This window comes from Squalius cephalus, assembly GCF_949319135.1.
Source record: "Squalius cephalus genome assembly, chromosome: 6".
Classification (NCBI taxonomy): domain Eukaryota; kingdom Metazoa; phylum Chordata; class Actinopteri; order Cypriniformes; family Leuciscidae; genus Squalius; species Squalius cephalus.
In genome coordinates this window covers 12,893,808-12,908,143 of record NC_137127.1, presented here as the reverse complement: position 1 = coordinate 12,908,143, position 14,336 = coordinate 12,893,808, and the positions used below count along the sequence as shown (strand labels likewise).

Genomic DNA, 14,336 nt, shown 5'->3' with positions numbered 1-14,336 from the left:
CGACATGAGTAAATGCTTACATAATTCTCACTTTTGACCTTGCTGGTTCACTGGTGACCTCAACTGAGAATGAAAATCATTTTATAGCGGTACAACTTATTGCGCAACTACAAGTGTGAATTTTTGTTTTAAAGAATAACGTGCATAGATGAATTGTTCACGATAACATGAAGAATCCGCATTAAGAAAGTAAATGTTTAAAAAAAAGTTTGTTTTAGCCACCTCAATGTGGAAACAACTAAACGAGACCCTAACATTATTTCAGTCAAAACATCTGATAAAGTAACGGCCTTCACTGCCATCTAAACTGAGAACCAGTGGCCACGGACCTCTCAGATAAGCCCTCTCTCTCTCTCTCTCTCTCTCTCTCTCTCTCTCTGTACGCATGTGCGGGCGTTTGTTGAGTGGAGTGAGTGGTGTGGTGAGTGTGTGGTCTTTTTTTGTGCCCGCTGTGGCTTTAAAAAATACTTTTTTCTCCCCCTTTTTTGTGTTTTTTGTTTGTTTTGTTTGTGTTTGTTGTTTGTTGTGAAATTAGCAGAGAAACCTAACTGAGCGCCTGCCTAAACCAGTCTTCGCACTGGGAAGCATGGCGACTCAAGGAGTTAATGTTCTCGATTCACTCACGCGGCGCCACGGTGTGAAGGTGGTGGCTGCGGGGAGTGTGGAAGAGTGTAGTGTAGCGGTCGGTGATGTAGTGGGTCATGAATGTGTGTTAGCGGCGTCCAAAATGAATAATTCAATTGTACTGTTCTTAAGTACAGTAGAGAAAGCGAACGAAGTCGTTGGAAAGGGAATAAACATACGTGGTTTATTTACTCCAGTACTACCTCTTTCTACTCCCGCTAAAAAAGTCACCATTTCAAATGTACCCCCCTTTATTAAAGATGAGATGTTGATGAAGGAATTGTCACGCTTTGGCAAATTGATTGCTCCTATAAAAAAGATCGCTATAGGATGTAAATCGGGGTTAGTGAAACATGTAGTGTCGTTTAGGCGTTTCACGTACATGATTCTGAACGGAAATAGAACTGATCTTGACGTTAATTTTAAATTTAAAGTGGATGATTTTGATTACACCGTTTTTGTAACTACAGACACGATGAGGTGTTTTGGTTGCGGAAAGTCTGGTCATTTGATCCGCGGGTGTCCGGAAAACAGCGCTCATCATAGTGGGCAGAATGATGGTGAAAAAGGTAACGCTGAGCAGAATGGAGACGGAGAAGTCGCCAGTACTTCCAATGCGCCGAACTCTAGTGGTCCAAAAATAGTGTCTGTAGAAAAAAATGTTGAATCTGAGTTAACTAGACAAAGCGTTGAAGTTGATGAAAGAAACGCAAACAAATCCAAAATTGTAACCTGTGAGAGTGTTGAAAGCAACAGTAGTGATTGTGGAGAAGCTCTTGGTAACACACAAACGAGGTTAAATCAGTTTTCTGATACTGAGTCACAAGTGGAGAGTGTAATTCAAAATGAGGATACATTAATGGATATGGATCAGGTTGTTTTTAAAACACCTCTGAAGAGGAAAAAAATTGGCAAGAGCATGGTTTTGAAACAGGCTAGAAAGAATCAAGAAGAGAATAAAGTGGACAATGAAAGCAGTGAGAGTGAATGCTCTGATTCCAGTGGCTCCGTTTGTTCTCAATCTAGTTGGTCATGTCTTGAATATGGTGTAGATGAGATAAAAAAATTCTTGAAAGTGACCAAAAATATGAGAGGAGTGAAAATTGATGATTATTTTCCAGATCTCAGAAGACTTCTGGAAAATATTAAGTGTTTAATGAGTGAAGGAAGATTTGCAGATAAAGAAGTATATCGTTTAAAAAAAATTGTAACAAAAATTCAACTCCAATTGAATAATGATGATGAAATGGTTTAGTATTTATGCCCTTATTGGATGTATTGCTCTCTGTGCTGTAGTTTCTTTTTCATTTTTATTTATGAGTGACATTCGCATTGCATCTTTAAATGTGAATGGGGCTAGAGATTGCAGAAAGAGAGCTCAGATATATGAAGTAGCGAAACAGAATAAAATTGATGTCCTGTTTTTACAGGAGACACATAGTGACGTGAACATTGCTGTTAAATGGGCTAAGGAATGGGGAGGTCTTCTTTTTCTGAGTCATAATACTTCACTCAGTGGAGGAGTTGCAGTTCTGTTTAATAAACATTTTTCTCCCTCATCTTGTTCAGTAGAGGAGATTGTAAAAGGTAGATTGTTAAAGATAAAAGCTCAATTTGAAGATCATGTTTTTGTTTTTATTTGTGTATATGCACCAACCTCACAGATAGAAAGAATGTTGTTTTTAGATCAATTGAATACAGTAATAGAAAAATGTGATAATGAAGAATTTTTGGTTGTGGGAGGAGATTTTAATTGTGTCGAAAGAAATATAGATAGGAATCATGTAGAACCACATATGGCTTCACGCCGAAAACTGATACAAATGATAGAAGGGAATGAGCTTGGTGATGTATGGAGAAATTTTAATCATGATGTTAAACAATACACATGGACGCATGCTCGCGAAAATGTGTTGTCAATGGCACGATTAGATAGATTTTATGTTTTCAAACATCATCTTAGTTTTTTTGTAAATGGCTCAATTCTTCCAGTAGGTTTCTCTGATCATAGTTTGGTTGTGTGTAGAATGATTGTTAGTTCTGTTAAATTAAGTAGTTCTTATTGGCATTTTAATGTGACATTGTTGTCAGATTTACAATTTAAAGATGTTTTTAGTTTTTTTTGGGAGTCTTTTAGAGAACAAAAAGATCAATTTCCCTCTTTACAAGAATGGTGGGACATTGGGAAAGTAAATATTAGGCAATTATGTCAACAATATACTCTAAATGTCACGAGAGTTTTAACTCAGTCTATAAAGAAGTTAGAAGAGGAAATTATAGAGATTCAAGTTTTAATTCAAGAAACAGGAAATCAAGACCATTTAGATTCTCTTTTCATGAAAAAATCAGCCTTGTCTGAATTCTATAAAAGAAAGGCACAAGGGGCATTGGTCAGATCACGTTTCCAGGATGTAGAGCAGATGGATGTTCCATCAAAGTTTTTTTTCGGATTAGAAAAAAAGAATGGTCAAAGACGGTATATTCAGAATTTAAGGTCTGAAGCTGGGGTTCTGTTATCAGACCCAGTCGAAATGAGAAAAAGAGCAGCAACATTTTATAAAAATCTTTATAGTTCTGATCATAGGATAGATCAAGATATTGATGGTTGTTTCTTTGAAGATCTGCCAAAATTATCAGAAAGTGCCAATGCAAAACTTAGTGAAGATATAACTTTAATTGAATTGTATGAAGCTCTCCAGAGTACGCAAAACGGGAAAGTTCCAGGGTTAGATGGGATTCCTTTTGAATTCTATAAAGCATACTGGAGCATTATAGGAGAAGACTTGCTTGCAGTTCTTAGTGATAGTTTGGTCTGTGGGTTGTTACCACTTAGTAGTCGGAGAGCAGTTCTTACACTCCTCCCAAAGAAAGGAGATTTGAGTGATATTAAAAATTGGAGACCTGTGTCTTTACTGTGCTCTGACTACAAAATTCTGTCTAAGGTATTGGCGATTAGATTAGGGAAAGTTTTAGATGATATAATTAGTCCTGACCAATCCTATTGTGTGCCTGGAAGATCTATATTTGATAACATTTTTTTAATCCGAGATTTGATGGATTTTTCAAAGATTTGTGGTGTTAATTTTGGCTTGATTTCCATTGATCAGGAAAAGGCATTTGACCGTGTAGAGCATGATTATTTATGGAAGACTCTAGATGCCTTTGGTTTTAATTTGGATTTTAAAGGCTATATTAAAGTATTATATAATGACATTGAGAGTATGTTGAAATTTAATGGTGGCTTGTGTTTTCCTTTTAAAGTTCAGCGTGGAGTGAGGCAAGGTTGTTCATTATCAGGTATGCTCTATACATTGGCAATAGAACCACTTTTGCAAAGATTGAGAAGGGTAATGAAAGGCCTCTCATTGATGAGATGTGAAAGTACTTTTGTTTTATCAGCTTATGCTGATGATGTTGTTGTAATTGTAAAAGAGCAAAATGATGTGAACCTTTTAATGAAAACTTTGGATGATTTTGAAATGGTATCAGCTGCAAAAGTGAACTGGTCAAAAAGCGAAGCTGTTTTGGTGGGAGAGTGGACAACAGTGCCCCCTAAACTCCCTGGTGGTCTGACATGGAAAAAAGATGGGTTAAAGTATTTGGGAGTTTATTTGGGGGACGAGTCTTTTCAATTAAAAAATTGGGAAGGGATGATTGAGAAAATAAAGGGCCGCTTGGATAAATGGAAGTGGATTAAGAAAATATTGTCCTATAGGGGTCGAACCCTTATTATTAATAACCTTGTTGCTTCATCTCTTTGGCATCGACTGACTTGTGTTGACCCACCACTACTCTTTCTTGCCAAGATACAATCGATGTTGATAGACTTCTTCTGGGATAAGATGCACTGGGTGATCCATAACATCTTGTACTTACCAAAGGAAGAAGGTGGACAAGGACTTGTGCATCTACAAAGTAGGACAGCAACATTTCGTGCACAGTCTATACAACGTTTCCTGACAGGCCCAGAGTCTGTAAGTTGGAGACCAGTGGCAAGTGCTATTTTAAAAACTGCTGCAGGTATAACTTTGGACAAATCCTTATTTTTATTGGATCCAAAAACTTTAAATGTGGAGAAATTTCCAGTTTTTTATCGGAATCTTTTTAAAGTATGGAGTCTGTTTAAACTCCAAAGGATGAGCAATCCCACATCGTTGTATTGGCTTTTGGAAGAGCCTTTGCTTTATGGTGCAAGACTGGACATTACTAATGCATCTGTGTCACTGACAGAAGCCTTTGTAAAGGCTAAAGTGGTGACTCTTCGTCAATTAATGAGTCTGGCAGGACCAGATTTTATTGAAGTGGATGCGGTGGCTACACAATTGGGGTTAAGATCCACTCGAGTGGTTGAGAAACTATTACGAAAGTTACAGACTATCCTTACAGTGGAAGAGACCAATTTACTCAAGAAACATTGTGAGGGAGAAATTACTCCCAATGATAAAGATTTTTTTCCAAAGTTGATGGTTTCACCTAATTTAGAGGAGGAAGGTGGAATTTTTCTGGAAGTAGAAAAAGTAGTGGTCATGGACTTTGAAGAAGTGAATGGCAAGAAATTGTATAAGTCATGTGTGAAATGTTTTAATAAAAAAGCATTAAATGGAAAAACTGATACACCTTGGCGAATTGTGTTAGGTTTGGATGATGTTTTTAAGCCAAATTGGAGAACTTTTTACAAGCCACCATTGAATAAGAAAATTGGAGATTTGCAGTGGAGGATTTTACATTGTATTATTGCTGTAAATGCCTTTATATCTGTGTTGAACCCTGATGTAGGTCATGAATGCCCATTTTGCTCACAAAGGGAGACTGTGTTTCATGTTTTTATGAGTTGTCATAGACTTAAACCTTTATTTGAAGTTTTACAAAATTTGTTTGAGTCTTTTGATGAAGAATTTTCAATGCAAGCTTTTATCTTTGGTGTTAAATATACAAAGAGACGAAAGAGAGAGTGTCAGTTGTTAAATTTTGTTTTGGGCAAAAGTAAAATGGCAATATACATGAGTCGGAAAGATAAAATTGAACAAAATCAGGAATTTGATCTGGTGTCTATGTTTGGTGCCATGGTGAAGTCAAGAATTTTGATTGATTTTAGGTTTTATAAAGCTACTTCATGTCTTGCCATGTTTGAGGATGTTTGGTGTTATGGAGGGGCTTTGTGCTCTGTTGTAGATGACAATCTTTATTTTACTCAATTTATGTAATTTATTTTAAATAGTTTGTTTTTAATGTTTTAAAACACTTAATTTGTAATAAAGGTGTTTTCAAATTCAAATTCTCTCTCTCTCTCTCTCTCTCTCTCTCTCTCTCTCTCTCTCTCTCTCTCTCTCTCTCTCTCTCTCTCTCTCTCTCTCTCTCTCTCTCTCTCTCTCTCTCTCTCTCTCTCTCTCTCTCTCTCTCTCTCTCTCTGTGTGTGTGTGTGAATGGATACGTGTGCAGGTGCAGAAGTGGTTGGCAGACACTCTTAACAGAGCCTGTGAATGGCTGGCATTGCAACAGTCATCATGAGAGAGTCAAACAAGATGATTCATGGTCTTCCAACAGGTCACTATGAAAGTTCTGCTTTGTGCAAATATATATATATATATATATATCCCTATATATATATTGGTCAAAATGTTTAAATACTCTTATTTGTTACAACCAAAATCATTGTTTATCTCCAATTATATTAATGGTTTAAATTTTGATGTAATATTAATAAAAAATATTGACTTAGACTAGAATTAGAAAAAAACAAAAAAAATATTTATTATAACGACCATACCACACATAATCAATATTTTTTCTAAATCAATATTTTCAATAAAATGTTACTTAATTTAGGTCGATATAATATTTTTAGGGATTCTTACAACTTAATTATACCATAAACAAAAGCTAAATTAGCTATAATATAACGATAGAATTTTGTTAGTCAATGTTTAATTAAGTTTACTTACTTTAAATAAGGACAAATTCAAAAGACCTTAATATTTATTGTGATGTCTTTTTAAAATATGCACCTGTTATGTAAAAATCTGAAAAAAAGAAAGAGAAAATAAAACACGAATTTTTGCAGTCAGTAAAGCTTGCCAGAATGTGTTCTGCACGTCAACAACGTGATGCCAAGCGAAAGTACTATTTAAACAAAATATATTCTGGTAATTTTTTTCAATGGGGAACAAAAAAGGTTTAAACCGGAAACCATGATTTTCGCTTGGGCAATATAAAAATGCACTTAAAATAATTGACACGTTTGTTTCACTTTTTTCAGTGTAGCCATTGTTTTAGCAAACTCACATTCAGATTGTTTCCATTATGCGACTCTCCAATCAAGTCCTGATGGTTAAAATGAAGTCTTTCCCAACATTTTTTCTCACTGGATATCTAGTTTCACTCAGAAATGCACCACAGAAAAGTACATTGGGCTACGAATGAGGATTCACTTTACATTTAAGAAATATCTCTTTGGGGCCAGAAGTGCTGAAATGCTTCATATAAACACATCCACGTAACCCAGCGGTAACCTCCAACATAAATGAACATGAGTAAAAACAAACACGTGCACTTTTTCCCTCTTCTCACGTTTTTAGACGCCTGAAGATGTCTGTGAAAGTTTCTGAGTGTTATATAACGATCTAATAAACCATCAGACTGATAAACTGAAAAAAAAAACTCAATGTCAAAGACACTCTCACACGTTCAGTCAAGCACGAGTACATGGAACGAGACAAGACACAGGAAGACCAATGACAGCAAAGCTGAATTTGGCCCCCTGCCTTCACTCTATCTGTTCTCAATTACTCCAGACTTCCCAGGACTCTCTCCTGGCATGAGGAGGGGACATTAAGGATGCCCATGTGTGTGTGTGGCTTAGTGTGAGTTTGTGCATGTGTGTTTACAGCCTGTATAAGACTTCCTGTCTGGGGGATAGAGTAGTGCTGCTAAAAATACTCTGCAGTCCTCCTCGCCAGATGTGCTTCATATTATAGCTCCAGCAAAAACACAGTCACACATTTTACTAAAACAGACATAATAGGGACCCCTCCTCTCTGTCTGCCTCTCTCCCTTTCTCTCTGTCCATCTGTCTCTCTATTAAGGTTGACGGTAGTTCGGTCAGGCGTGAGTTGGAGATAACATAACAACATCAGTTACTTTTCCCTGGCTGCTTTTCCTCATCTTCTTTTCAATCGCTGGTTCTTGTACGTGTTCCTGAGGTACTTCTGGGAGCACTTGAACACATTTTGCTTTGCTGAACCCATATATTACAAAGGAATTCACAAATTTAAATGTAAAATTACAAATTAAAGTGATGTCAAAAGATAATTAATTAGTAAACAATAGTTAATGAATTTTAATCTAAAACATTTATCTAATTGTACATATATATATATGTGTGTGTGTGTGTGTGTGTGTGTGTGTGTGTGTGTGTGTGTGTGTGTGTGTGTGTGTGTGTGTGTGTGTGTGTGTGTGTATACTGTATATGTATGTAAATATATGTATACGTATATGTGTGTGTGTGTGTGTGTGTGTATACTGTATATGTATGTAAATATATTTATACGTATATGTGTATGTGTGCATGTGTGTGTATACTATATATATATATATATATTGTGTGTGTGTGTGTGTGTGTGTGTCTCTGTGTGTGTATACTGTATATGTATGTAAATATATTTATACGTATATATATGTGTGTGTGTGTGTGTGTGTGTGTGTGTGTGTGTATACTGTATATGTATGTAAATATATTTATACGTATATGTGTATGTGTGCATGTGTGTGTATACTATATATATATATATATATATATATTGTGTGTGTGTGTGTGTGTGTGTCTGTTTGGTTAATAATTTAAATAATTATAAATAATTAATCTATGACTTGTTTGTAAAGAAAAAAAGAAAAGTCATCCACACACATTTATGAAGTTATATATATATATATATATATATTAGGGCTGTCAAAAGATTAATCGCGATTAATCGCATCCAAAATAAAAGTTTGTGTTTAAATAATATATGTGTGTGTACTGTGTATAATTAAATAAATACACACACATGCTTGTATATATTTAAGAAAAATGTGTAATTTATATATAAAAAAATTATATTTATATATAATATAAATTATATATATATATATATATATATATATATATATATATATATATACAGTATATGTATGCAAATATTTCTTAAATATATACATGCATGTGTGTGTATTTATATATACAAAATAATTATACACAGTACACACACATATATTATGTAAACACAAACTTTTATTTTGGATGCGATTAATCACGATTAATCTTTTGACAGCCCTAATATATATATATATAATATTTAAAAAACTGTGGTGTTGCCATTGCATACAGTCATGTGACCATGTGCAAAAAAAATATAGCACTTTTTGTTACTGAATAATTATGGTAATCTGAGGTTCAAAATCCTTACTGTTAATATGTACACAGCAATGTTTTGTTCTCTCTCTCTCTCTCTCTCTCTCTCTCTCTCTCTCTCTCTCTATATATATATATATATATATATATATATAGCCTATATATTATATTCAAAGGGTGAATCTACATATTACACCAATATACAAATAACTTAAACACAGTAAGCCTCATTTCTAAGTGCTTAAAACATTTGGGATCAGTTTGGGGACCCACGAACCTGATAAAAAGGTGAGTTAATAGAAAAGGGTGAAATGTGGCAAGTGTGAATCTGACGGTATAATCTCCGGTGCCAAGTAAGGCAAATTCTTGCCCATGCCCCACACTCCAGATGGCTGGCACGGATACATGCCATCTGCCAGTCCAGAGCTGCAGGGAAGATTAGCAGCCCACTGCGTCCCATTGACACACACTCACACTAACATGCACAAACTCAGTCTGTGTGTCAGAACAAGGTAAAGAGGATTACACATTTCTATCTTGCCACTGCAAGCCGGGGGAAAATCGCTTCCAAGCTCGCTCCTTGTAAAGACATACACACTCACACAGTATATACATACGCTGAGAAGAGCCTTTCATCAGCATGGATGGAAAACACACAAATACAGACCCAAGAGCCATCATTAAAACACACCTCACTCCAATCCCATGATAGAGAGGTTTGTGAACATCTCCCAGGGTGCATCTCTCACAACATAAGAAATTACCCACAGGACTAACTATACACTTACACAACTAAATCACTATGGGGTGGTGCAAGCGCTGACATCATTTAAACAAAGTGACTTAGATGTGCTAATAAAAAACTAGATGAACAAAGCATGTATCATTACATCTGACTTGTGTTCCAGTAAACATCCCTGTTCCAGCATTCATCACTGGAAGTGAATGTAAGCAAATGCAGCTATTCTTAGAGGCCAGACATCCAAATGCAAGTCAAACACAGACATCAAACACTTCCACGCCTGTCTAACACGTGCTCTAATAGACTGCCCACATCTGCTCTATAAAAAACACTGACCATGACGCCATGACTATAAAGATCACAAACAAGCCAGACTGCTGGACTCCTTTGCTATCAAAGGCAAGGAGTCATAATAGAAGGGAAAGGTTTGAGAGAGAGAGAGAGAGAGAGAGAGAGAGAGAGAGAGAGAGAGAGAGAGAGAGAGAGAGAGAGAGAAAGTGGCAGTATGTTATTTCCTTCCCTATTGACGTTCCTTGTATTGGTATTCGCAAGCCTACTAACACTCAATTTAAACTGACCTTTTCTTGACAATCTTAAATGCACATATGGAACAATGCACATATGGAACAATGCACATATAGAACAATAAGTCGAGTTGAAAGGAGATGAAACCCTTAACACCCTCTTAAAAATCCAGCAAGGCTGGTCACCAGCATTTTTTGCATGCTGGGACCAGCATGGGATGCTTGTTTGTTGGTCCCCAGCATGGGAAGCGGGAGAGCTGGTGGACCAGCAAGCCAGCTCAGTTTTGCTTGAGAACAGCATGACTATTCTAGTCCACCAGCTTGACCAGCACTATACCAGTTCTAACCAGCCTGGACCAACATGGAATTCATGCTGGTTTATGATGGATTTTTCAGCAGGGTAGTGGTCAAAACTGACATCCAGGCAATCACGAAGACGAATATGAAAGGTGAACTGGTAACAATGTACAATAAGGTTAGAAATGTGTTCATGTTTATAAAAAAACATCACAGCATTTATTAATTTCTACCTTTACTGTTGCTTATATACTAACATTTAAAGTTGTATAAATTAACATTTACATGAATGTATTCTAAATAAACATGAATTAACAATGAACAATAGTATGTTCATAATTAGCCTATAGCATGTATAATATGAATGTAACTATAACATATTGTAAACTTTATTGTATTATATTATATTTAGATATTTAAAAAAGCCATTTTTATGAATATGAACAAATTGTTGTTCATTGTTAGTTCGGGATACCTACTGCATAAATAAAATTAACCTTACTGTAAAGTACTGTACTGCCACATATTCAACCACTTTACATGTTCAGGTCACTGAAAGGCTGTGGTCGTTAGTTAACGTGACTGTCCGGACTGTGTGCGATTATGAGCCTGCTAACTGGGGTAATGGGGGGGGAATGAGTGTCACTGGAAGCCGGTGAGACGAGAATCCGTCTGATGTCAGTGTTTTAGAGAGATCTCCAGCTGTGCCACTGCCCCCAGCCTGACCCTAATTCAAAGAGAACGCAGGCCTACTGTTGCTGACACTTAATGCCATGGATTATATACTGTCCTCTCATTGGTGTAGAGTAGATATCATTTCAGTGTGGAGCTACTGTAACCCTTTTAATTAAATAAAAGTGAGAAGCTTTAATGAATTCTTTCCTTTGGAATTAGGGCAACAATCATTTGATATACTATGGCGTACAGTGCAACTTGTGACTTTTATATCAACGCATATGCAAAGTCATAAGCAACAGCCAGACAAGGTCAGAGGTGAAAATGCTCCAGTGACAGCTATCTACTAAAAGTATTGACAGTTCACTGAACTAATTTATGCCAGTGCTGTATGTTTGGAGTCCGGTGCAGAACAAAGCGCTCCCGCAGGACAAATGGAATCAATCTGGTTCACTGGCATCTGGTAATGATTCTGAACTGGGCAGAAGGGTGAATGTGGATAGGTTTGCATTCGCTGTTACTAGACTGAAACAAAATAAAATGTGACATAGTCTGCCTCTTTAGACTCTAGTCTATAGTGTATAGTCTGTATCTTAATTTCTTATCAAGTGCCATTTTTAACCAGCTGTATAGCTGTAAGGGTTGGGTAAAATTTTGATTGATTTATAAATATATCTCCATGGATATATATTCTCTGGCCAAAATATATATATATAACACTATTCCACCATAATTTCTCTCCCACACTAAGGAGATATTTAAAACAAGAGCTTTATATACTGTACATCTGAGATGTAGTGCTGTAACCTTGCAGATTTTGGTACCCAATAGCAACCATCCATTTTCTCCAATGTGATTGGTTGGTGAACACACGCTGATACACACAATCCCACGCACTCTACATGGGATATAAAGATCCATTGCATACAGCGCTTGTGTACATATGGTGCAATTTACAAGAAATTTACAAATGAGTAATTCAGCTCTAGGCCGACAGCTATGCCTGACCCACATCCTTTAACTGTGTTGATGAAGACTAGATTTGTTTGGCCTTGTCTGATCCCTGCAGGCAGTAACTAGAGGATTTTAAAGGCACAGGAAGGATTCGGTTTCAGAGATCCAATAGCAGCCAAGCTAGAAGCAGAATTAAACTATGGTGAAACATGACTCTCAAGCTATTTCCTAGTTATCAGAACAAACCCAAAGTGACCTTTCTGCTGTATATTTAAGTATGACTTTCAACAAGGGCTGCACGATTGATTGAAATTAAAACAAATCACAATATGCCTTAGTGCGATTATCAAACCACAGAGCCTGTGATTTAATTACATTTTAATCTGCATGCTTCAGAGTGAAGCGCAGCACAGTGTTCTTACAGTACACGTGAGCATCTCATGATCTGGTGTTTTCAGTGTCTCAGAACAAGTGAATGTTCGCACTGCTCTACACAAATCTCTGCATCTGATCTGAGTTTGGGTCACTCTAATGAGCATTAGCGGACGAACATGTGCCGACCATCTTCCCATACTTGTAATGAGAAGCGCTTATCAACAAAAGAGAAGCATTAAGGGCTCCCTGCGTACTTCTATTTAAAGGATTAGGAATGAAAATGAATCCCAAAATGTATGGCCATCCTAGGTGTATATGATTTTCTTCGTTCAGCCAAAAACAATCTGAGTTATATTAAATAATATCCTGGCTCTTCCCAGCTTTGTATTGGCATTGAGTGTTTGAAGCTCCAAAAAGTGCATCCATCCATCATAAAAGTAATCCATATGACTCCAGTGGGTTAATAAATGCCTTCTGAAGGTTTTTGTAAGAAAAAGATCCATATTTAAAACTTCATAAACTATAATCACTGGCTTCCAGCAACAGTCATACACGCGTTCATGAGAGAGCCGAGTTCCGACGGAAGGGTGACCTCTGACCCACCGTAGGACATATGACGTTAGCTTTATCGCATTTTAAATCACAATCACAAATTTTAGAAAAATCGCCATTCGATTCTTTTCTCCAAATTGTGCAGCCCCAATTCCAACTTCTTTACAATGCCATATTTTGGAAAGTAATTGTGCAATCTGACTATGGAAAAGTTTGTTATAGTCTCCCAAAACACCGTCAAAAACCTTCTGCAACTCAAAAATGTTTTAACTGAAAAACGTACCTCTTGTGTTGGTCCCCATGTCTGCCACCTTCTGAAAAGCATCAAGGAACGCTGAAGCCGCCAACACTGTGGTTCTGTGAAGGGAGTAAGCAGCAAAACATTTATAGTCATCAATGCCAGTGCTGATTAAGAACAGCAGGCAGACCTGTTGAAAATCAATCTGATTCACTTCTTGAGAATGCAGATTAAGGCCCGCATGGAGAGCTTGATGTGGACTTGTGGTCTCATGGCCTTCGCTCGTGCAAATCCATGAAGTCCATGAGACCTCAGGGTGTCCCGTTTGTCATTTTATGATTCAGAAGGGTGCTCACGAGGGCTATTCGACTTTTTGTCGATTCCACACTGGTGTGGACTATTACCCAACAGCCCATGCGGCAAAATATAGACCGCAAGTGTTGAGGGTGACATTTGGAACAGGACTTCATCATCATTATCTACAAAAAGATTAAATAATCAATAAAAGGACATCTGAAGTGTAAAATCACCTTAGCTGGGAATGTAGTTTTGTGGCCTTTGCAATGAAGTCTTCCCACACCGGGTATGAGTACTATAGGAAGGAAGAGACACATATAAGAGAGTTAGTAAGGAGACAAACCTCAGAATCGAACTGCACACATACAGGTACCCCAACACGGACACATTCAGAACTCCATGCACCACAAAGAGAGAGCAAAGCACTTCAGATGAGGACCAGATGTCTCATTGAATACAAACAGCCATGACACTCTTCCATGTGTTTTAGAGGAACATTCTCGACAGAGACACCAGCTAAACTCCGTCCATGTGTATCTGTCATCATAGTTCCCTCCGCGGTTTAAAAGACCAGCATATGTTGTTCCCCAACATAGGATGCTGGTGTTCTCACAATAGGTTTCTTAAAGGGATAGTTTTTTGGACCATAAAAGAGGATATTTTGAAAAATGT

At 36.9% G+C, this 14,336-nt stretch overlaps 1 protein-coding gene across 3 annotated transcripts in view; it reads right to left on the bottom strand.

The window, feature by feature from the left end:
* mtss1la (MTSS I-BAR domain containing 2a) overlaps positions 1-14,336 on the bottom strand; it is a 35,647-nt gene that overhangs the window by 15,277 nt on the left and 6,034 nt on the right. For all 3 annotated transcript variants that reach the window (XM_079874476.1, XM_079874474.1, XM_079874475.1), the window contains exons 2-3: positions 13,898-13,959; positions 13,413-13,486 (exon numbers count right to left, since the gene is read on the bottom strand). In XM_079874476.1, the coding sequence (XP_079730602.1) occupies positions 13,413-13,486; positions 13,898-13,959 (136 nt within the window). The remainder of the gene's footprint in view (positions 1-13,412; positions 13,487-13,897; positions 13,960-14,336) is intronic.